This window comes from Peromyscus leucopus, chromosome 6 (genome assembly GCF_004664715.2).
Source record: "Peromyscus leucopus breed LL Stock chromosome 6, UCI_PerLeu_2.1, whole genome shotgun sequence".
Classification (NCBI taxonomy): domain Eukaryota; kingdom Metazoa; phylum Chordata; class Mammalia; order Rodentia; family Cricetidae; genus Peromyscus; species Peromyscus leucopus.
In genome coordinates this window covers 118,071,346-118,094,796 of record NC_051068.1, presented here as the reverse complement: position 1 = coordinate 118,094,796, position 23,451 = coordinate 118,071,346, and the positions used below count along the sequence as shown (strand labels likewise).

The following is a 23,451-nucleotide window of genomic DNA, read 5'->3' as shown; positions in this document are numbered from 1 at the left end:
CACCAACTCCTCAGCCTGAAAGAGCCCACTGGCTGAATTAACTTGTTAATTGCTCTTAGATCTGTTTCCATTCTCCATTTATCGGATTTCTTTTTAATAAGAAATGCAGGAGAATTCCAAGTATTGGTTGATTCTTCAATTGCTGAACATTTAACTGCTCTTGTACCAGCTGTTCTAAGGTCTGTAGTTTCTCTGTTGTTAAAGGCCATTGCTTAACCCATACAGGCTTGTCTGTTAACCATTTTAAAGGTAGAGCTATTGGTGTCTGTGAAAGATCAGCAGCTATTGTGCCCTATCCTTGTACAAGCTGAATGATCAGTGACTGTACTTTATAATACCTTCTAATATTTTTCCCAGAAATATATGTTAGTTCATCATTTGTTTCTGTGATTGGAGGAATGTTAATCAGGGTATTCTATTGCTGTAACAAATCACATTTTCATAAATTCATGGATATATTAGCCACACATGGCTTTAATTTTCCTCTCTGTCCTCTGGCCCTATACATTTGACCCATCTCACACTCTGTTTCACTTGGGATAATGCTCCAATCCCTAAAAGCTGAATATTTACCTCCTGAAGAGGCCAATTTGGATGCCAAGTTTCTGGTTCAATATTTTACATCTACACCAGTGTCTACAAGACCTTCAATGACAACATCATTTATTCATATTTTCAAATTTGGTCTTTATTCACTTATAGAAGTTTGCAAAAAATTCACTTTATGGTTTATCTTGAAGTTTTTGTTCTCTCTTCTATAACTGTTCTTTCATCCAGAAGTATGGTTTTTTACAATAGGCGTTAGGTTCTTTAATTGCTCTGGGAAGGAGTTTCCTCCATGATGACAGGAAAGACTGAATGGAATTTGACATGGGGGCCTATGAGAGGCCCCTCATGGAGTTTCCCTACCACAAAGGCAAAGGATTACCTTGTCTGTTCCTTGTTGATCTACATTCATTAGTACAATGTCTGCCTTTGTCATACCTTCTACATAATCCAGAAGGGAGGAGCATTTTGTTGGGATTATTCCTTTAAAAAAATTGTTTCTAGGAACACCCTGTTTTCAGTACTTTTTTAGGTGACCATGTTTACCACAACTGAAACATTTGACATTACAATTTATCTTCAAACCTCTGGAAATCACCTCTCCTATCCAAGCATCATCATGATCATGAGATTCAATACTGATTGTATCTCAGGTCCATCCCTCCAAGGGTGTTGATTTTACTTTTAATGGCCTAATTACCCTTTTGCATTGTGCATTAGCATTTTCAAAAGCCAGAGATTCAATTATTATTTGTAGAGCTTCTGAATTTGGTATCATTCTATTTACTGCTGAAGTCAGTCTTTGTAGGAAATCAGTGTAAGTTTCTTTTGGGTCCTGTATAACTTTTGTAAATGACTCAATTTTCTTTCCTACTTCTTTAATTCTTTCCCAAGCTTTCAAGGCTGCTGTGCAGCATAAAGCCAGGTTGTGAATATCATATAAAGATTATCTTTGTAGATCATAATCAGCATAATCACACTCTCCAAGAAGTTGATCTTGGCAAATTTCAATATTCTAGTCCTACTCCATTGTTCAATGGTCATAGCCTCATTCTTCCACCAGGTCCTCCATTGTAATTCGGGACCATCCTCTAAGACTGCTGTAACCAACTCTCTCCAGTCTTGAGGGATAATTCTATTACAAGTTGACCACCAGTTTAACATCTGCTTCACAAAAGGTGAGTGCATGCCATATGAGACTATTGCTTCCTTGAATCTCCTCAAGTCTAACATTTGCACAGGAGTCCATTCATCTTTTACACACCCCTGAGGATTCTATCATTTGGTAGTTCCTGTAAGGTTCCTGGATAAATTAAGGTTGACTGTTTGAAAGCATTAGACTGTTTCTCTGAACCTTATAATGCAATGTTGAAATTGGCTCTCCTTTAAATTCCTCTGTCTGGGTCTAAATATCTCTATGATCTGTTTTAACAAGTTTTTCTAAAACGTTTATCTTGGCACTCACATTAACCAACTTTTTTAAAGATAAAACAGAAATGATCAAACAAATAATATTTATAATTGACATTACATAAATCCCATCAACATTAATTACCCTCTCATTTAATTGTTCCATTTTTCAGACCATTGAATACATTATGAAACAGAGACCAAACTCTTTCCATTGTAATAATGTTTCCCATTTTTTAATGTGGGGAAAAAAAACTCTCTCTCTGACTTTTTTAACTATTTTTCCTCTTTAAGAGGCAGGTGGATCTTTGTAAGTTCGAGGCCAGCCTGGTCTACAAAGCAAGATCCAGGAAAGGTACAAAGCTACACAGAGAAACCCTGTCTTGGAAAAAAACCAAAAAAAGAAAAAGAAAGAAAGGAAGGAAGGAAGGAAGGAAGGAAGGAAGGAAGGAAGGAAGGAAGGAAGGAAGGAAGGAAGGAAGGAAGGAAGGAAAGAAAGAAAGAAAGAAAGAAAAAAAAAAAAAAAAAAAAAAAAAAAAAAAAAAAAAAAAAAAAAAAGAAAGAAAGAAAGAAAGAAAGAAAGAAAGAAAGAAAGAAAAAGAAAGAAAGAAAGAAAAAGAAATCCCAATTAACTCACCAATTCTGCTGACAATGGTGATTCAGATGACAGTGAAGTGAAGCAGTTACCTAGTGTGGCAGCCGCCCAAGGAGGGGTTACAGTGAAAGCCACAACCCACTGGGAGAGGGAAGAAGTGAAAGAGCCAGCTGTCTGCACAAGGGAACAAAAGCAGCTAATTCCTGTAGATTTTGGAGCCCAAAAGTCTATGGAGTTTGCTGCAGAGAGGCTTCAACAGAAACTTAGCTGGCAGGGTAGGGACTCCAGCCCAGGTTGGGTGGAGATTCTGGTCACATACAGCTCCGATTTGAGCTGGTGGCTGCAAAGTCACAGGCAAGTGGCTTTTTCATGAATTCATGCCCCAAAAGTTGGATGTCAGATGTTGCACAAATCCTGATTGGTCTTAATAAAAACCAGAGCCAGATGTCAGGGTGAAAGCTGAAAGATCAGAGAAGAAGAACAAGCCACAGCCACTACCTCTTACCTCACCAACTCTTCAGCCTGAAAGAACCCATTGACTGAATTACCTTGTTATCAGCTCTTAGATCTGTTACCATTCTCTACACTGGCCTACCCTCTGGGTTCAATGAGAGAATCCATCTCAAAAAACATGAGTTGGGGGCAGGGTAGATGGCTCAGCAGATAAAGTTGCTTATCACTCAGCAATGGAAGTCTGCTGACCTATGTTCACTCCCCAGAATGCCTGTGAAAATAGAAGCAAAGAACCACCTCCACAAGGCTTCTCTCTGAGCTCCATGTGTTCATGAGCTCCATGTGTTCACAACAGCTATGCATCCCCCAAACACACACATAAGAGCAAATGAAAAACTAATAAGAAAAAATAAGCTGGAGAAAAATCAAGGAAGACTGCTAATGTAGACCTCTGGTCCCCACTAGGATGCATACAATATATAATGCGCGCATGCACACACACACACACACACACACACACACACACACACACACACACATGTCCACAGCCTCACAGTGCTGTCAGTGTGAGGAGCAGATCCCCATTGAGATGGAGCAGTGGGGGGCGGAGAGGGGCGTTGCTGTAGGTGTTGGATTCACAAATGTGAAATAAAAGCACACGCCATCCACAGACTGATGAGGAGACTATCACAAAACAAGTACTGTAATCAACCTAAACGAATGAGACTCAAGAGGCCCTAAGAAATATGCAAAAAGCTTTTCAAGAAAAATAATCAGGTGCTAGACTCTTAAGCAATGTACATATCTATTTCCAACAAAATGTTATAAAGAAGAGATATCAACAATCACAACCATTCTAACTTAAGTTCAATGATGATTAGTTTTTTTCCCTTAACATTTTATCAACTTATGAATATTGCCCATAAAAATGAAAGCAAAAGATTAAACGGTTTTTTAAAAAAGGGCTTGCTGCTCTTGCAGAGGACCAGAGTTCTCTTCCAGGCACCCAGGGAGGCAGCTCACAACGCCCTGAACTCTGGGTGCAGAGGATCTGTCACCCTCTTCTGAACTTCTGGGCACTTGTTTTCACAAGTACAGGGAGACTGTTGAAGACACAATTGCTGTCTATAGGAACAAAGAGTAATTGGAAAGAGGAGAATGAATCATTTGTTTCTCTAGGCACTTGCTAGAGATTATTAAGTGATATTAGCTGCTGATGACCAAGTTCAGTTTCAAGCAAACACCCATTTAAAACTCAATTTGGCAAAACCCATTTTCAAAATCATATTGTTCTTTCTGGAAGAATACCAGACCAGCTACAGCTCCTCACAGCAAAGTGTGTGAGCCACACAGAGGCTTCACTTCCCTTCGTCCTGGTCTACTACTATGACATGGGGACAGAAATGCACATCCTGCAGTATGTTGAGGTATATCAGTAAGCACAGGGAACAGAAGAGAGATAATGATAGATGCTATCCTGGATAATGACTCCTTAATTACAAAGAGGATTTAAAAAACACTTTCATATGAATTATTCACAAAAATACTGATATAATATTCATATCAGGCATCAATTTAATTTATGCTGCTTTTAAATTTCATTTAAGCTATTCATTTACTACTTTGCAATATTTAATGTAGAAAGCAGGACTCATGATTGGTGCAATGTAAGAATGAACAGTAGCAGAAAACATGATAAAAATTTAAATCATTTCTCAATTTTCTTTTCCACTTTCTGTCACAATGTATTAGTGAGTATAATGGGCCAAAAATCATAATTCAAGAATGAAAGAATAAAAAAGTAGCCAATTACAGGTTATCATAAGTTAATCTCAAGAATAAATATGAGTTATATAAAATGACTGAAATTGAACAATTCTATTAATACTCAGGATTTAAACATTACCCTAAGCAACTAGTTTTTTCATTATATTATGAGAGACATTTATCTTTCAAATAAAAGGAATTTGAGATTAGGATGTATTTATTCCTTTCTTTTTAAATATAGCCCCTGGTGATCACATGTGATTTATAAGATCCAACAAGAAGGGTAACCAGTGTGGATTAACTGGCTGCCCTGAGCTGAGCACTGTGCAAAGCATACTATTTAAGAGACTCTCTGGGTCATGAGTCTACATGGATTTTATTCTTAGTCTCAGGGAAAATTTAAGAGCATGATAGTCTCGTTTCCTAACCCACATATACCTGTAAGCCAGGGACATAGAGCTAGAGAAAGCCTCCATTCTACAACTAGCATTCCCCACCAATATGGACCTGGGGAGAAAAATCTTCAGTCATCACAACTACTATACAAGCCCCACAGCTCAGAAGAGTTTTCCCCATCTGGGGGAGTTAGGTGCCATCTGGTGAATGTAGATGCTTGCTCCTTTCCACAGATCATCATGGGGAACTCTGATTCCCCTTTGATTCTCTTTGTTTTCTGTTTTCAAGAAGCCTCCTCTGAAGGCTAGCTTTGGTCTTAGGAGAGGGGATGGGTTAGAAAGATCCACTTCCATAGTTTAAGGGAAAGAAACCAAATGCTTCCTCTTTGTAATTCTGAAACCTCAAACAAGCTCTTTGCTAACAGTGTCTGCATGTCCACTTAGGGAATTTTGTATCTTAAGACAGCATCACTTGCTAGGGACAGCCTACTTTCCACTAACCCACTGCAGAGTCCCTCAGTGACCAGATTTTCCTCTACCAGCCACCTGACTAACTTCCCATCTAATTAATAACAGAGCCAATGCCCTGCCCAGTCATACATATCCCCAAAGGCTTAGGACAAAGTCTACCACTTACCGACTGCTTATGAAGTGAAACCTATGCAGATGAGGTAGAAACCAGAGCTTAGATTTATTCTAGGCATGTCTGAATATATTAAGTCCTTAAATCTCAAAACAAAAACATAAGCACTGCTGGTCCATGGCCCCTTTCCACAACCCCTGAGGCTGGAGTTCGTGATCATATATATTAATATTTCTATAGGAAAAGATTAAAATACTGAAAGCAAGATATAGAGATAAATAATACGTTATTTCCTGTCAGATCATGGTCAGCAAGCGAGTTCAAATGAGTTAAGCTTTGCCATGCAATGATTAGGTAAACTTTCAAGTTGCTAAAACATTTTGGATCTTTTAAGTGACAAATCAGATCCAGAACAGAAAGCAACTTCTCTAAGATTACAGACCACTCAGATCTCAGCCTCTCCCAACACTGCCATACAGTTTTGTCTTCTCAAAGGCCAACAGTAGAAGCCTGGGAGACAAATCCTGACTATCTCTTCTTAGATTCCAACCTATTCTAACAGTGATACTTGGGAAGATAGATGGAGTAACTGTACAGCCAAGGGCGACAGACACCTCCTCCTTGTCCTTTGTGTCCTTTGGGTTTGGACTGGATTGCTTAAAGGTTTCAAGGACAAGGCAAGGACAGTTGCGTCTTTAGCAAACTTCCCACAGGAAGGCAGAGAGCATGCAGGCCAGAATTCAGACCCAGACTGGGGTGAAAGAAAACCTAATGCTTATTCAGTTAGTGATTTACTTTTAGATTCCTGGTACGATCTTGTTAGACAACATGAGATAGAAGTTGAAGAGGGTTTTTTGTTAGTTTACTGTGAGAAGTGGGACCTCCTGTATGCCACAGTAGCCTTAAACTTGTTATAGAGCTGAGGATAACAGTGAACTTATGATCCTCCTGCCTCCATTGCCCGAGTGCTGGGATTACAAGCACGTGATACCATGTCTAGCTTTGTGCATGCCAATCAAGCCTCTGCTCACTGTGTTATACCCCCAGCCCAGATGCTGAATAATTTGTGAAGTATAATAATAGATGACCAGCAAGGTATCCTTGTGCTTATCTGCGGGCCAAGAAAAGCTAACCTATAGAATGTAAGTATCATTTCTTTATAAAATGACTTTTCCAAGCATCCCAATTCAACATTAAGCTCTCTGTGGGAAAAGTAAATGGAAGATTCAGTGAATGGCAACATTAATAAAATGAAAAGATTTGTCTTTGTGTGAAATATAGCACATCTGAAGGCATAAAACACACCGACAAATACATATTTTGCAAGTACAGATGCTGAATGACAAACTGCCCCATATGGCTGAGCAGTTGGTCCTAAATTAAAATAATGGCAAGAGGTGAGGATGGGTTTGAAGCAACATTAAAATCACTGTGTGCTGCACTAATGATGCGTGCAGCCGCTGCGGCTATAGGGTGAAGGCGTCTTTGCTGACACGAAACGAACCACGAAGAACAGCATCCCTGTCAGCCCAAATGAAACAGAGGTGGGAAACAGCAGCTCCGAAACACAGGCAGCAGCAGCGGCAGCTAAGGTAGATGTGAAAACGAATCTGCTACCAAGAAGCGCTAATAAACAAGGAGCCATTAGAAATCCTAAAACAAACGCAAATAGAATATGACAACATGACTGATTTCTCTCCACCTCCATCTTCCTTTGTGCCTAGATATGGCAATGGAGAATGTGCCTTTCAGCAAATCGGGCATTCTTCACAGCCCATCAACACAGCAGCATACTCATGCTGCATGTATATTCCTTACAGAATGTCCAAGGCACAGCTCTGGGCAGAAGCTAGGCTGCATAACTGCAGGTTTACCACAACCTGCTGTTAAGTAAGACTAACTATTCCCATCTCCAGCCACTGAGGACTCCCCGCCCACTGAGCTCCAGGAATTCAATTTATATTTTATACCCACTAAGGAAAATGTGAAGAAAGGCAAGTAATTTCATTTTCCAAGAAAATACATACATGTGCACACATGTACGAACACACACACACACACACACACACACACACACACACACACACACACGGGAAAGCGTGTGGGAGTCTCTGTGTCTGACAAGCTAAGTTCTGAATTTCACAGCACTCTAATGAACCATTAACAATGTCACTGTCCTGCAACCGAAAAAGTGAGATAAATATGTATTTCAACAGTGGCCTCACAAGGGAAGTACAAATACTTAGGATGTGCCAAACCCTCCACAGTATCTTCAGAATTCATGCAGAAATGAGAAAATGAGTGAATTTTCACAGCCCCAACAGCACCTAGCAGAGTTCACAGACAAAACTGGCAATCAATGAATGTTTGTCAAGTTAAATCAAATAACACATAACCTGGGTGGCAGCCATGGCTGCAGGCAACTCCGAGAAACCTGGTTTAAAGAGTTGGGTCATCTGATGCTTTCCCATTCAGAACCATTCAGTAGTAGTAGTCAGCTACTGCCTACGTGCCACCTAGGCTGCTCCCAGCCAAGAACTGAGCATGGCTGGGACACAGCCCTGCCCTCCTGCCCAGAGCCAACCCTCCACCATGCACTTTTTGTCTACCCTCTCCATCAGCCAGGCCAAAACTTTCTTAAGATGATCTTAAGTCTGAGACCATTTCCATCTGATCTGGCCACTTTTGTATCACGTGCGTCTGACCTGTGCTCCAGGCTAAGTCCTCTCCCCTCGCCTCTCCCCACCCGAACCCCGCCTCCTTTAGATCCCTCCACATTATCATCTTAGGTGTTCCCCATGGAAACCTCCTTCACTTCTAATTATCCCTGCTTAGCAACTGCCTCCGGTGGAATAAAGTGGCAGAGCTCTCCAGTGATGATTGACTATTATCACAGCTGAAAGAATGATGCATCTGATTAATCCAATTCTAATATGTTAATTAAACCTTTGGTTTTCTAAATGGGTAACATTTTATAATATCTGACTGTACACTCCATAGCTGACTTACATTTCTGTATTTCCTCTTGTCTTGGATATATTTTCTAGCTTTATAAGGAAATAACACCAGATTAGACACAGATCAATATGGTAAGTCAACAGGCCATAACATTCTATACAGAATTCCATACACAAGGTTCAAGTGCATACAGAGTTTCACTTTCTCACAAGAACTGTTCAGTGCCTAGAGCTACAAATCTCAGAGAAGGTCTAATAAGCCACTCAGGAGTAAGAATAGGAGCATAGCAAACCCAAACCCATACTTTCCTAAGCCCAGGGTCTCTTTCCACCTCCTGACACTGACTCTCATTCTCCATTTAAAGCTTTCTTTTCAATGCACTTTGGCTTGTCACATTAGCTCTCTCCTTATCAAAAGGACATAGTTTAGTCAGTCATTTGTTACTCATTCCACTTCTGATGTCGTCGGAAATAAACTTGCAATAGAGACAAGATGGAGAAAAATTATTTATATACCAAATTTATAATATAGAGAAATCAGTCATGTTATGTGTCCTAATGATCCTTAACATAATTCAACACTTTTATTCCTGCCTGGGGTAACTTTTAGACATTTCAGGTAATTAATTTCCATACTCAGGATTAAGCAGAAAAAATGTTTAAAATTTTAATTAAAACAATAAATCTTTGTAAACAAATGAAAACAGTGAAACTCAGTACCTCCCTTGTTGGCTGCTGTGATAAAGTGTGTTCGTGGGTGTGTTCGTCCATGCTTCTTTTCACCGATATTGGTGGAAGAGCTATCAATCTGGCACAGTTACTTTTACAAGGATGTAAAGTTCTACACAATTTAGAACTTAGTGTAAAATGAAGACTTATGGGAGCGATCGCTGAAAGCAGTCCTGCAGTAGAAGAATGCCATCACGGAATGACAGCTGCTGAGAGCCCTTTCCCGCTGCTCTTCCCAGGTGGCCTCACCCCTCGCCAATCTGAGGAAGCTGAGTCTGTCAGAAGAAAGCCTCTCCAAGAACAGAATAGGTGAAGAAAGAAGAGGGTTGCTGTAACCATGACCACAGCAAGAAAAACTGCTGGAAACGAGCGCACGTGTGGGATTCCAGTGCCTCTTGTCTGCTCAGAGCCTCTGTCAAGCGGTTCTCAACCACATCCAGGGGCCTCTTGGCAAGATCAATTTTTCTCTAATTAATATCAGCCCTTTTTATTCTTTGAGTGCCAAAATCCAAGACATGAATTCTTCAGCCCAGAATAGAATTGTCTATTAAATTAGCCACGTAGTAGAACGATTATAACTGTTGAGCTAGCACGAACTATGAGACATTATTAGCAGGCTTTTGTGGGGAATGGGTTTCTTATTATGTCTTAAAGCACACAGGAAATACAATACCTTCAGATGGTATTTGGCCAAAGGAAGAAGTGAAGTGGGAGCTCAAAAAGGGAGTAAAAGATGTATAAATTGAAAATGAAGATCCTGGACCTCACATTGGTACTGTACAGCCTTTTCATTCCCAAGAATAGCCTCCAAGCAACTCGTAGCTGAAGAGCACACAAGTATTCTTACCGTAAATTGTCACGAGGGAGATGATGTCATGGCATACGCATGTGCTAGTAAATTCATAAGCAAGAGCTTATATTTACTTTAAAATTTCAAATCCCAGTAAGCACGACCCTTAAATATGTGGAATAATCCTTTCTACTCACAGACTGTATACTATCCAGGTACAGCGTATGCTCATCCTATATTTACCAGGCATTCTAGCATCACATACAAAACACGAAGTACCATTTCATGTGTTGCTGCATTCACATAAATACCAAGTAACTAAGGAAGGAGGATATAGACAGATGCTAGCTTGTTGGCAAGAAAACTCAAAAACTGAGTCTAGAATTGAACTGGTTTAACAAACGTGGATCACAAATCTCCTGCCAGGGACTCCCAGGGAGACTTACTCACTCAGAGACAGATTAGAGGGAACCATCTCTCCGTGAGACGCTAGGGCTAGAGAAGCAGGACAGGCGGTGATGCTCAAAACTGAGGATTACAAATGCTGCTGAGTGCCAGTCCACAGGTGGTTAGAGCCCTCCCTAGGGCTGTGGCACTTTCCAGGACTGTCCATCACTAGCAGTTTTCCTGTCCTGCACACAGTCCCTCCAGGTAGAACCAAAAGACCTCAGGCAGGAGGCTGATAGAACCTTAGGCTTAAAGCATTCTTTAAAATTCATAAATCTCTCACAGTGCATAGAACACAAGCACAAATGCCCTGAAATGTCAAACAGGGAAAGACAATTTCTGGTTGTGGGGAATCAGATAGGTGACATGAAAAAGACATAAAGGGATGTCCTGAAGAATGGTGTATTGGGGTAGAAGAAAGGTGCTGGGAGTCAGAAGTCTTTATCACCTTTTTTTTTTTTCTAACTTCTAATTTTCTATTTTCTTTTCTTTCATTTGTTTGTTTGCTTGTGGTACCAGGGATTGAACCAGGACTTGGTACACATGCCAGGCAAGCATCTCAGCTATGTTCCGCAGCCCATTCTGTATTTATTTTGAGGTAGGTTCTTTACTAAATTACCCAGGTTAGCATCGAAGGCACTCCAAAAGCTTAGGTTGGACTTGAACTTGTGACTCTCCTGCCCCAGTAGCTGAGATTAAAGGCCTGGACTCAGAGCCCAGTTCCATCTCCTTACTTCCTTAGGACATGGAGCCAATATCCCTGATATCCCTGATATTTAACCAACCTGTTTCCCACAGACATGTCCATCCCTCCCAGCCATCCCTCCACTTGTAAAAAGATCATTGTACCTTGAAAAATATAAAAATACATAAAAGAAAAAGGAGAAATGACAGTGAATAGCATCACTTCCCTTCTCTTGGTTCAGTTAAGCTATCCTCTAGAAATGAGTTATCACAATTTGGCACAGAGTCCAAACAAAAGGGGATTCTTTGAAGTGGGATCTCACTATGTAATCTTGGCTAGCCTGGAGCTTGCTGTGTACACAAGGCTGACCTTGCATGCATAGTTCAGCTGCCTTTTCCTCCTCAATGTCGGGAGGACAGGGCATGCCACTACATGGTTGCTTTAAAAAAAAAAAAAAAGCTAGTGCCAGATAGATAGACAGACAGATAGACTGGTTAATTTTGGAATAATACACTCATTAGTAGATTAAAATGGTACAATGTGTATTACTTGTAACATATTTCTTTAATATAGGTATCTTTTTAGGACAGTATCAAAAGGAAACTTCACTGGGTCCTCTCAAAGCCCTTCTAAATTCATAAGTGAGAAGATAACAAATAATTTTTTTTGTCTAAGACCATTTAGAAGACAGCATCAGACACAGACCTTTCCCACCCCTGCAGAAAGCTCCTAGGAGCTGAACTCACAAACTATCAGCCTGGAATTATTGTCTCGCTTGGCTGCTAATATTGGAGCTCACCATTCAGGATACATGGGTGAAACTGAGATGAAAAATGAAGGCCACCCCAATCCAAAGGCTCCCTCTGTTCCAACATGAACATGGTCCAGTGGTTATGCTGAACCCATGATGTCTCCAGCTATTTCAGAAGGAGGACCAGACGGCAGAAGGCATCAGCCTCCCAGAGACCCTGTGATGCATCTGCTTGCTGTACCCATCCCCCACGACAAAGAATGTCTCTGTTCTTTTACTGTGTGTTCCACCAGTTTTAAGTCACAGGCTTGAATTCTATATTCTACTCATATATGATTCTAGAATAGTCTTCAATCAAATGCAACTAAACTCCATGGATGTACCAGGTCTTTTTTAACCATAAACTGTGGGCCACTCAAGCTGCTTCTGGCATTTGGCTTTTCTAAATATTACAAATGTTGACATATGGAAACCTTTCCTATTATTCTGGATGAAACTCTACAGGACACAAGGCAAGAAATTATTTTGCGGAGTCAAAAGGCTTAGACCACTGTACTGTCTTCGGAGGGCAAAGGCCCTCTTGGCCATGCTAGTCCCACTGGTACTGGGGTGTATTATCCATCTTACTAATTTTGGCCAATATGATAGCTTCCCCATGCTATTGCTTCATCATTAGTGATGCCAAGGATCTATTTACATGCTAATTGGCTGTCTGAAGGTCCATTAAATTGTCTTTACATAGCCTTTTTATGCACTTGGCCATGTTACTTTTGTAGACTGGTTTGTCTTTGGCTGATTGATTGGCAAGAATCATTGGTTTATCACTTTTATCTCTCATTTTATGTGCACTAAATATCTATCTCTCTCAAACCACCCCTGCCCGCTCAACACCCTCACTCTTTAATTTGATTTAAGATGCCTTTTTCCATTTGTATGTTTTTCTTTGGTTTTGGTTTTTTGGGGTTTTTTTGAGATATGGTTTCACATTATTACCCAGACTGGGCTGGGACTCCCAACAATCTTCCTGCGTTTCCCCACTCTATGACTTACAATCATCTTTCTGCATTTCCCTTGGTCCTGATGTTCTTCTATGTTATATATCAAACTGTAACCTACATGGAATTTATTTTGTGAATGATAAGAAATAAGATCCCTTATTTTCTTGTAAAATAGCCAATTATTTCAACATTATTGTATTAGTTACCTTTGGTTGCTGTGATAAAATACCTGCCTCTGCTTTAGTTACTTTTTGTTGCTGTGATAAAATACCTGCCCTCCACTCCTCTTGGCTGCTGTTACATGCCTTTGGCTCTCTCCGCAGATCTCACTTTTTCCATCACACTCTGAGACCTTCCTTCGTCTTCCCTCTGATTACAATCACTGCTCTTGGCCAGACCAAACCTCAGTTAACTCAGGAACTCCCTATTGCCTCTCCCTGGCAGTCCTTCTCCCAGGCCACTGTCATCAATTCATCAACACACAACTGCAAAGAGTCTTCATCTTTAAGGCAGAAGCACAACCCTCTCTAGTCCGAAACTCTCTGCTCACTGCCTCCATTTCCTCTTGTCCTTTCCCCTCTCAGAAAACCGTCTGCACCAGCTACAGCTTATCTTCCCTCTTCAAGATTCAATAATTAGAAAAAAAAATAATTAAATAATTAAAGTTTTGCTCCCCACCACTCCTCGAAATTTGTGGTCACCACTAACCCCCATGTTTGCCTGAAATGACAGACAGCTTGATGGTCAACCCCTAGCAGCATTTTCCAACACGGCCTACAGCCTATTAGTCTGTTGTTAGGATGACTTCCCTTAGCCTCAGGGACACTCAGCTCTTACTGTTTGTCACGCTGCTACACTTGGGTCAGTTCAGTCCCAGAGGACTCCTGCCTTTTCTAACAAACTCTCTATGTGGTCCCATCCAGCCCCATTCCTTTAAACACCTGACAGACTCTTAATTTTTCTTATCTCCATGCTCAAACTCAGCTCTGCTCTCAAACTCATACGTGCATCACTTATATCACATATACAATCGCTTAGATATCTAATCAGCACATCGACATAACATATCCAAGATCAAAACACAGCCAAACAAGGGGCTTGGAGAGTGGCTCAGCGGTTCCGAGCACTTGTTCTTGCAGAGGACGCAGGATCGGTTCCTAGCACCCACATGGAGGTTCACAGGTGTCTGTAACTTCAGTTTCAGGGACTAAGACTGAGCTTCTGACCTCTCTGGGGCCCTGGATGTGTGTGGTGCACAAATATAGACTCAAGCACACACACACATACACACAAAATAAAATAAAATACTTTCAGACCCACACAACAAACGACAGAACCCACCATTCTATCACTACTGTGGCTGACTACTCTCTCGTTCTTGCCTCGGGTACCCTGGAAGCCTTCTGACATTTTCTACTCTGATCATGCCACATTCTCCCTGCCTCTATTTTACTCCCCTCAAGTAGTTCTCAGTCCTTTAAAACTACTAATCAGACAGCAAATGTTTCCTCGAGCTTTTCCAGTGGCCCCCCACATGCAAAACTGAACCCTGCCTGGTCCATCTATCTGTCTCTTAGCTCTGCCTCACCATCCAAACTCACCCCTGACCACTACTGCAGTGCTTTTCCAACAAAAGTGAACTGACTTTACAAGGTAATTAAACTATCATCTGTGTAAGTTGGTAAGAAAATTGCCTCTGTGGTAATTACACTATCATATGTATGTTAATAAGAAAATATGCACATCAGACTGATTTCCACTACATGATCTTTGTTTCTGCTCCCCTCTCTGTTGGCGCACTGATGCACAGACTTCTCTGCACAGCTAAACTGTTGTCCTCAATTTGCTTTTTATCCCCACAATCTAAATCCTTGTTCAACACAGCATTGTTGAAGACACAAGCAAATACATGTTCCCACATGACATTGTGGTGCATGTGACTAAGCGTTTTAGCTTCAGGGACACACGAAGGGTGAAGCGATCTTTGGGGGCCACTCACTTTGCGTTGTTTTGTGGAGTCCAGTTTTATGAGCCAATATGAAGCCACTTTTGTTTTATAATGCTTCCAGTTATCCATGATCTGTGGAGGAAGAGAGGTTAACAAATGTAATCCAGAATGCTCACCAAAAGCAGTAGATTGATGTGTTAGTGCAGATTCTATTAATTTGCGCAATGAAAGCACCCGGAGACTACTTATAATAAAAACTCCACCATTCATAAAAAAGATACCTGCAAAGACTTAAGCAAGCCAGAAGTTCTAAATTCAAAGCCTTTTCACCCTCTTCACTAAGAATAATATCACTCAATGAATAAAAGTCAGAAATCTGTAGACACACACATTTTAAGTAGAAATCCAACCCATAGATTTTTTTCATCTTGCTATGTTACCCACATAAGTAATAGAATATTAAAGAATACATTAAAAGTCAGCCTACAGTCAGTTAGGATTCTACTAACCATTTCTTTGAATTACCTGAATATCAATATAACTTCCCCATATATATTCTAGTAATATATATTGCAGCAAACATTCAAGTCTGGAAAACAGTAGACATGCAGCAAAGAATCTAGTACCTGATACTAATTATTAATTACGTTTCATTAATTGTATAAGCCTAACAATCTTCTTTATAGGAGAATCACATTAGTCACAAATATTACATCTACTCTCTCATTTTCTAATTAAAAAATAAACCTTAACAGGGCTGCAGTGACAGCCCAGTGGTTAGAGCACTTGCTCTTCTTGAAGAGGACCTGGGTTTAATTCTCAGCACCCATTTGGTAGCACATAACTGTAACACTCCTGTTCTAGGGCATCTGGTGCCTCCTTTGACTTCTGAGAAGTGGGCACGCAGGTGGTGCACATAGATACACGGAAGCAAAATGCTCAAATAAAATGAATAAATTTTAAAAGAAAATATATCACAAAAACAGACAGAAAACAATGTATCTGGGCAAAGTTACTGCCTTTTCTTAGAAATAAACACTATCAAGATATGTCAAAGCTAATCCAGCTGGAGATGCAGTGCAGCGGCCAAAGGCCTGCTGCCACGCGTGATCACTGGAATTCAGTCCCTGGGGCATGCGTGATGGTAGGAGACAACTGACTCTCTCAGAGTTGTCTTCCGGCCTCCACATGTACACCATAGCATGTGTCCACTCACACACATGCACACAAGAACAAGAAGTAAGTGTAATTTAAACCTGTAAAACATATCTAGCACAATGCCTTATACTCAACCTAAAGTTTCTTTTGCTGTAACTAGGAGTAGCTCTCCCACGAACAACATACTGCTCCCACTTTTTGAAAAACCATATCACCAACAATGCAAAACATTTGGATACTTGCGTCATATTTATCTAATAACAAAATTAGGATGCCCTTATGGATTTTTTCAGCAAGAAAACTTTTTCTTGTTTTGCTGTTGTTTCTATATACACTTGCTTCATAAAGCCGTGCAAACCGCAAAGGACCCAGTGCAAGCCGCAGTTTTTATTCTTCATATGACCACTAGATGGTGCCATGTCTTCTGGGGAAGAAGGAAAAAAAAAATCACACCCTCCCACACCCTACTCCAAACAGCGTTTTCTGGCTGATGAATGATCTAAGAATGGCCGTTTAGAACGTATGTTGGATGGACAAGAGAAACCTTGAGTGAAGAACTATTCTTCCACCAAAACCGTTTCAGTACCCTCGGATTTCTTTCTAAGCTAGGAGCTAAACCTCTGCCGTTTCCAAAGTCTCCACTGGGTGGCGGAAGTGAAAATAACTCAGCAGGACTGTTTCAATGCTTGGTATTTCTGGCACCACCTACCAGGGTGCGACTATCATCATCACATTTCTTCTCACCTTAGGCTTCTGTAACTTAGCAAGCTTTTATATAGAAAAGTTATGAGAACAGTTATTATTTGATGTTAATTATTCTCACTTGACAGCCTTACTGTATGATAAAATGTTCCCAATAACTAAAATGAATTCTTCTATTTTATAAAGTATCTGGGGGCTAAAAGGAACATCGGTTACATTTCCTATGCAGTTAAGTACAATTCGACCAGAAAATACATTTTTGTGCAGATGTGTGGGAGTCATGTGTCCAGTGCACATGTATGCTGACGTGTGTCCATGCTTGGCATGCACATGCACACCCGTGGATGGCAGAGGCCAGTCTCGGATGCCTTTCCTCAAGTAGCAGTTATCTTGAGTTTGTGACATCCAATCTCTCACTGGGACCTGGAGCTCACCAGGTACCCTGGGGTAGATGCCATCAAATCCCAGGAATCCCCCTGTCTCTGCCTTCTGCTTCCCAGTGCTGAGATTAGAGGTGTTTGCCACCATGCCAGGTTCTTATGCACATGCTGGGGATCCAGCTCAAGACCTCATCCCAGCAAGCACTTTACCAGCGGATACCATCTCCCCAGCCCCAGGAAATACATTTTGATGCTCTTTGGATTGTATAGGCATCGGATACTCACATCTTCTATCAGAAGCTCTGACTCTGCGTCTGACTTCCCTGGAAAGCGGATCCTCATGTCCTTGAGAACAAACAAGGTCTGACTTGTGAGATCATCTTCCTGTTCTTTTGTTTTCAATTGCCGCAAAGACTCATTCTTAAATTTGAAAGAATACAGATATGTGGAGGGGGTCTTACTTCATTGTGCCAGTATAATTTAAAAGATATTTCTAAGTAAAAATTATGCACTTTCAATTTTTTAAATTGGACATTTGCAAATTTTTAGCATTAAATTGGTTATTATTTGCAAAGGTATTTTTTATATTTCCTCCTCGTATTTTATCTTGCTCAAGATATAAGTACTAAATATGAGTATTTTAAAAAGGCTTGGTTTTGCAGTGTTTTAATGGCATCTATAGACACAAGCACATTTATTGTATGGAAAATATCTCTTAAGAATCTAGATGAATAGTTTAAATCCTGATAAATTCTACTTATAGAGCCTAGGTACAGTGATGTTTAGAATGCACCCCCTTTTCAGCATAAACTGTAGAAACTTACAATTGAGAAAGTCTGTGGCTTTATTATATTTTCCTGGAGCTAGACCAGAGATTTATTTAAAGTCTCTATTTCATTAACACTGATATTCCCAATGGTAAAAACAATATTACTCTCCTGCATCAGGAAATGGAAAATAAAGCAATGCTTCTTCCTATCTGTCCTTGAGGTCTGTGACATGGTGAAGTTTGCCTTTTAGGAGTCCACACTAAACTGGGGGCTAGGATATGTGAACAATGCAGTTTCCAAAGGTCATGAGTTGAAATGTTGAAGGGGCCAGGGGCTCCACTCGTCATCCCCTCAGCTGATCACTTTGCCACCTACATTCTGAATATGGTGTTTTCTGCAACCTTGAAAGGGCGCAACCGATCGATAGCTTACCACCACGGAGTTGGTAGAGCTGGCATCGTTATTGTTAGGCAGGTGTCTCATGTAGGGGGAAGCACGGTTTAAGGAATGTGACCGAGATGCTGAAGTTGGTCGCGCTAATGGTATCACTTGTTGAGAAGAAAAGGGGCGCGCGTCCCCACTGGAAGGTAAGTGAGCAGAGATGGACCGAGGGCAGCTGACCGAACGCCTCATGGAATCTATCGATGATGGAGAAGTGGTGCTGTTAGTACACTGTTCTCCCTATTAGGTCTCCACAGACTAATGATTAGACCAGGTGGTGGCTGGATAACAAATGGCAAAGCCTAGACACCATCACAAGAAGAGAAGTTTGGAATTAATTCTTCAGTTTGAACAGCGCACTTGGTACAAAACAGTTCTGGTATATGAAGAACAGTTGGGCTGGGAAATACTGCAAACAGGACTTCAATTCTAAGTTCTTAAAGTGAGACATTAGAGAAACAAGGAAGGGGACACACACTCGTGCGGTACTTGTGAGCCTGGCATCCTGCAAGATCCTCTGTACAAGATGTGTGTGTGTGTGTGTGTGTGTGTGTGTGTGTGTGTGTGTGTGTGTGTGTGTGTTCATGTATGTGAACGCTGGAACACACATGCCATGGCACACATAGGTAGTTCGGAGGAAAACTTCAGTTTTCGGTGCTCGCCTTCAGCTTTGTTTGAAACAAGGTCTCCTCGTCATTCATCATTCACGGCTGTAGATGCAAGGCTAGCTGTCACTACCCCCCATGCAGAGGACAGGTATTCTTCTGGCTTCATCTTCCCAGAGAAGCTCGGGATTATTGGGATTACAGACAAACTGCCGCACCTGGCATTATCTGGGTTCAGGAACTTGAACTCAGGTCCTCACACATGCACAGCAGCCAGTTCACCCACTGAGCCATCTGTCCAGCCAGGAGTAGGGATTTTCTGTTTTCTAGAACAGCAGAAAAAGAACCTTCCCAAAGGTCCACAGCACGATGGTGGCCCAGGTCAGCCACCACCTCAAGTCCTCACTATTGAATGCTAAAAGTCTCCGCTTCTCTATAGTGCCACAATTATCTACTAACCTTGGGTGAACTTGGCTATTAGAGTCTCTGTGTAGGTTGGAGATTTTACATTTTACATCAAAGATCACAGGAGAGAAGGAAAGGAAAACAGAGAACGATCAGGGTAAACAGATACATTATAGAATCCAAGGCCTCTGACAAAAGTCACAAAACAGCAGAATAATACGAAGAGTATTCTAAAGTAATTTAAATATAATTGGCTAGTAAAAAAGCTGCAGCAAACTGATGGTCTGTTCTCTCTCTCTCTCTCTCTCTCTCTCTCTCTCTCTCTCTCTCACACACACACACACACACACACACACACACACACACACACAAGAATTTCAACAACGAAAGATTTAAGTGAAGAAAAAATGAAGTCAAGGAACAGGACTGTCATCAGAATAAATCTCTAAGGAAACCATCAAATATCTGCCTTGGTGCATTCTGGGAACACGGATGAAAGAGAAGCAAGTGGCTTTGGGAAGCTGTGGCTCCTGACCTGGAAAAAGACAATTGCTCAACACCATCAGCATTTTTATCTTTTCTTCGGCTCATTTGTCCTGCAGATCCTCTATCCTGGATTTGTTCTCTGCTTGGAGAATATATCAATCTTCATTAATCAAACAATTTAATAAAACTCACATGAAGCCAGGCTGCATACCCAAATATCTCTCTTCATCGGCTGTTGAAAAGAATTCAAAGCTTCATAAAGGTGATGGATATAAATGGTAGGTTTAGGGGCACACTTCTAAAACATACTGTGAGCATGTGGTAACTGTAGTACTGAGAGCATAAAAATACACACTCATTCAAGCTTTATAAGATGCTGTTGAAAAACAAGACAAAAACTTCTGTTTGTTGCAAATATTAACTTCCTTCTGTACCTGTGGCATACAGCATTTTTTAACAGCACACTATATTGGAATATAAAACTGGTCAATATGCCTTTAAAAAAATATCTGTTACAAAGATCACATATTTAATATACAACAATAATACAAATGTCATGTCTACAAAAAAAATAATTCTAAACCATTTGTTTCGAGCTACACTGTAGGTCTACCATCTTTCCAAGCCTAAGGTAAGAATTGAATAAGTAAAACCTGCTCATGGGTCAGAAGGAAAGCATCATCTCAAATCAGCTCAGATTCTCACTTTTCACCTACATATCTGGAAATTCAGACAAGAAAACTAAAGTAGTTTGATATACCGGTGGTAGATTAGGAAACACAGTTGTGACTTCCATCTATAAATTATGTAAGAAAAAGTCTTTTGTATTATTTCTGAGACTATAACAATACCCTAAATCCATTGTCAATACAAGAAAGTGTTACTCATGATCTGGATTTTGTCCTTGGTCATCAATTTATGGAGGATTTGTGGCTATGAGGCTCCTAGTGTAAGATTAAAGAGAGAATACGAAACGAAGTGAAGCCCTTGTTATAATCCCTGCCTAAACATACAATAAGAAAATAAATACTTAATTGAATTAGACTGACTTAACATGAAAATTCCCACATCAAAATGTGTTTTAATTCTATATCCTACTTTATTATACTACTATCTGATCTCGGTTCTTTAGCCTATTGGTCCCAGAGCATAGAACAATCTCAGAGCTGTAAAACTCTATGGATATTTTCTCTCCCTGACCCATAACCCTCATCAGTTCATGCTATTAAGTAATAGTCACATTAGCTAGCAGGCAAGAGATCTAAAACCCAGCAAAATTTGGACATAAAAATGTCAGCTTCCAGAATAAAAAACAGAGTTATATTTATCCAGAGACACACTTACAGAACCCTTAAGGAAAAGAAGCGAAGGCGTATAATAGCTAGCAATTGCTGGTACTTAGAAATATCAATCAATAAGATGGAACACAGTACATTGTTTCCCCTCCAAACACACAAACCTTCCATGACAAGAGCAGTGGGGGCATGTAGCTTTATGGAATGTTTAGAAAAAACAAAGTGTTGTTTCTCTGCATTCTTCATTTATTAGTTCTTCATTCCTTGGGCACTTTACTACAAGCCTCCAAGGCCAGTTTTAAAACACATTATGAGGACCCAAATACATGAAACATTGCTGGAGACCAGATCTGCCAAGGCTCCCGCTGTGTCTACTGCAGTGTGAGCTGGCTGCTGTGGCATGACCTCAGGACACTGTGTGCTGTGCAGATGACTGAGGGACATGGGTGTGAGACAGTCCTAGTTCAGAGGCAGCAGCAAGGAGGTGTTTTTCAAGGAAGTGGGGGAAACGGAGATATTGGGTTCCATATTTGAGGGTGAGCAGCACATCAGAGGCCAGATCATGAACATTTGAGATTGAAGGAAGGAAAGGAAGAAAAAGAGAGCGTGTATGAAGATAATTAGAGGGAGAGAGACAGAAGAGGTTGCTTTCCTGAATACCTGTGATGTGCCCAATGTCCTGATTAACTGCTTACCCGGGATGAAATTGAGGAGCAAACTTTCAACTACTTCACAGTTCTGTGACTCACAGACACATCAAGTCAAATGCATAGAGAGACAGGCACATGTTTAAAATTAGGAGTCAGTGCCAAACAAAGTAGGTGACAGGTAGAAACTGAAGCAGAGATGATGTGGACCTCAAGGAGAACACATTCTGCCTAAAAGCTTTGTTGAGCATCTATAAAACCCAGGCCACAACTTAGCATACAAACTATGGAAGATAGAAGAAAGAATCCTCAATTTAATCCGTTTCCTACTTGCAGAAATTGAGAAGGGTTGAGGGACCGACCAGGCTCTGGCCAGGGAAAGGCAGGGGATAGAATACAGGTCCCCTCATACATGACAACACTTATTTTGGCCCAAGGACTTTTTATTGAGTTTGAGAGTTTCAATTCTATAGCTCTTCGTGTACCAACATAGGAGAGATTCACTTACTGGATTGTTGAATTAGTTTGCAGTGACTGGTGTGTTTAAGGTTATACGGGGCTTGTTCTCGTCTCTTCTGACACAGTTCTTTTTCATTCTCATCCAATTCGGAATTGCTGCTGCTGCTGCTGTCATAGCTGCTCTCGCTGCTGTTGTAATACTTCTGCTTCTTCATTACCTCCACATACTCAGGCATGCAGCACAGGGGCTGAAATACAGTGACAGACCGTTGGGTTAGAATCCCCCCATGCTTGCTGCCTCTTGGTGAACACGGAAGTCCCTCTCTACTGCTTGGTACTTTTTAGCCAGTAGAGCACACACTAGCTGGGAGGCTTCCTTGAATGCTCCTCCTCCAATCATATGGCTAAGTCTTGATGAGGACAATGCTTTCTCTATATGACTGCAATAAAAAAAAATAGTTTCTGTAAACAAAGAACAACAAAGTGAAGGCAAATATTTGACCTAATAAATATAAATATAAACATAACCAGCTTTTATTCATTCTACCCAGAGAGATTAGGCATCAAGAATCGCCCAATAAAAAGTGAGTGGAGGTGGTGATAGAGGAGGAGAGGCAGGAAGGACAAAGAGACTAGGAAAGCAAAAACAAGAGAATCCATTAGAAGTAAGATCATGCACTCAAGCCATGTGGTGGTGATGCACACCTTTAATCCCAGCACTCAGGAGGCAGAGGCAGGAAGATCTCTGAGTTAGAGGACAACCTGGTCTACAAGGACAGTTCCAGGACAGTCAGGATGGTTATGCAGAGAAATTCTGTCTCAAAAAACAAAAACAAAAATAAATAAATAAATGAAAAGGTAGTTATGGGATCACGCACTCAAACAGAGGTCAAGAATCTATGCACTCAGATAATGTTCAGGAAGTAAGGCATTGCTCACATGACTAGTTCACAGTTGTTATTTATTCATTCATTCATTTATTTTACTTGGAATTGAACCCAAGGCCAGTCTCATCAAAATCTTTAATATATTTGGAAAAATAAACATTT

The 23,451-nt window shown here is 40.7% G+C and overlaps 1 protein-coding gene across 2 annotated transcripts in view; it reads right to left on the bottom strand.

Moving 5' to 3' along the window:
* Ttll7 (tubulin tyrosine ligase like 7) overlaps positions 1-23,451 on the bottom strand; it is a 141,821-nt gene that overhangs the window by 23,718 nt on the left and 94,652 nt on the right. For both annotated transcript variants that reach the window (XM_028876853.2, XM_028876852.2), the window contains 4 exons: positions 22,452-22,650; positions 18,497-18,702; positions 17,580-17,714; positions 15,106-15,186 (listed from right to left, as the gene is read on the bottom strand). In XM_028876853.2, coding sequence (XP_028732686.1) covers positions 15,106-15,186; positions 17,580-17,714; positions 18,497-18,702; positions 22,452-22,650 — 621 coding nt within the window. The remainder of the gene's footprint in view (positions 1-15,105; positions 15,187-17,579; positions 17,715-18,496; positions 18,703-22,451; positions 22,651-23,451) is intronic.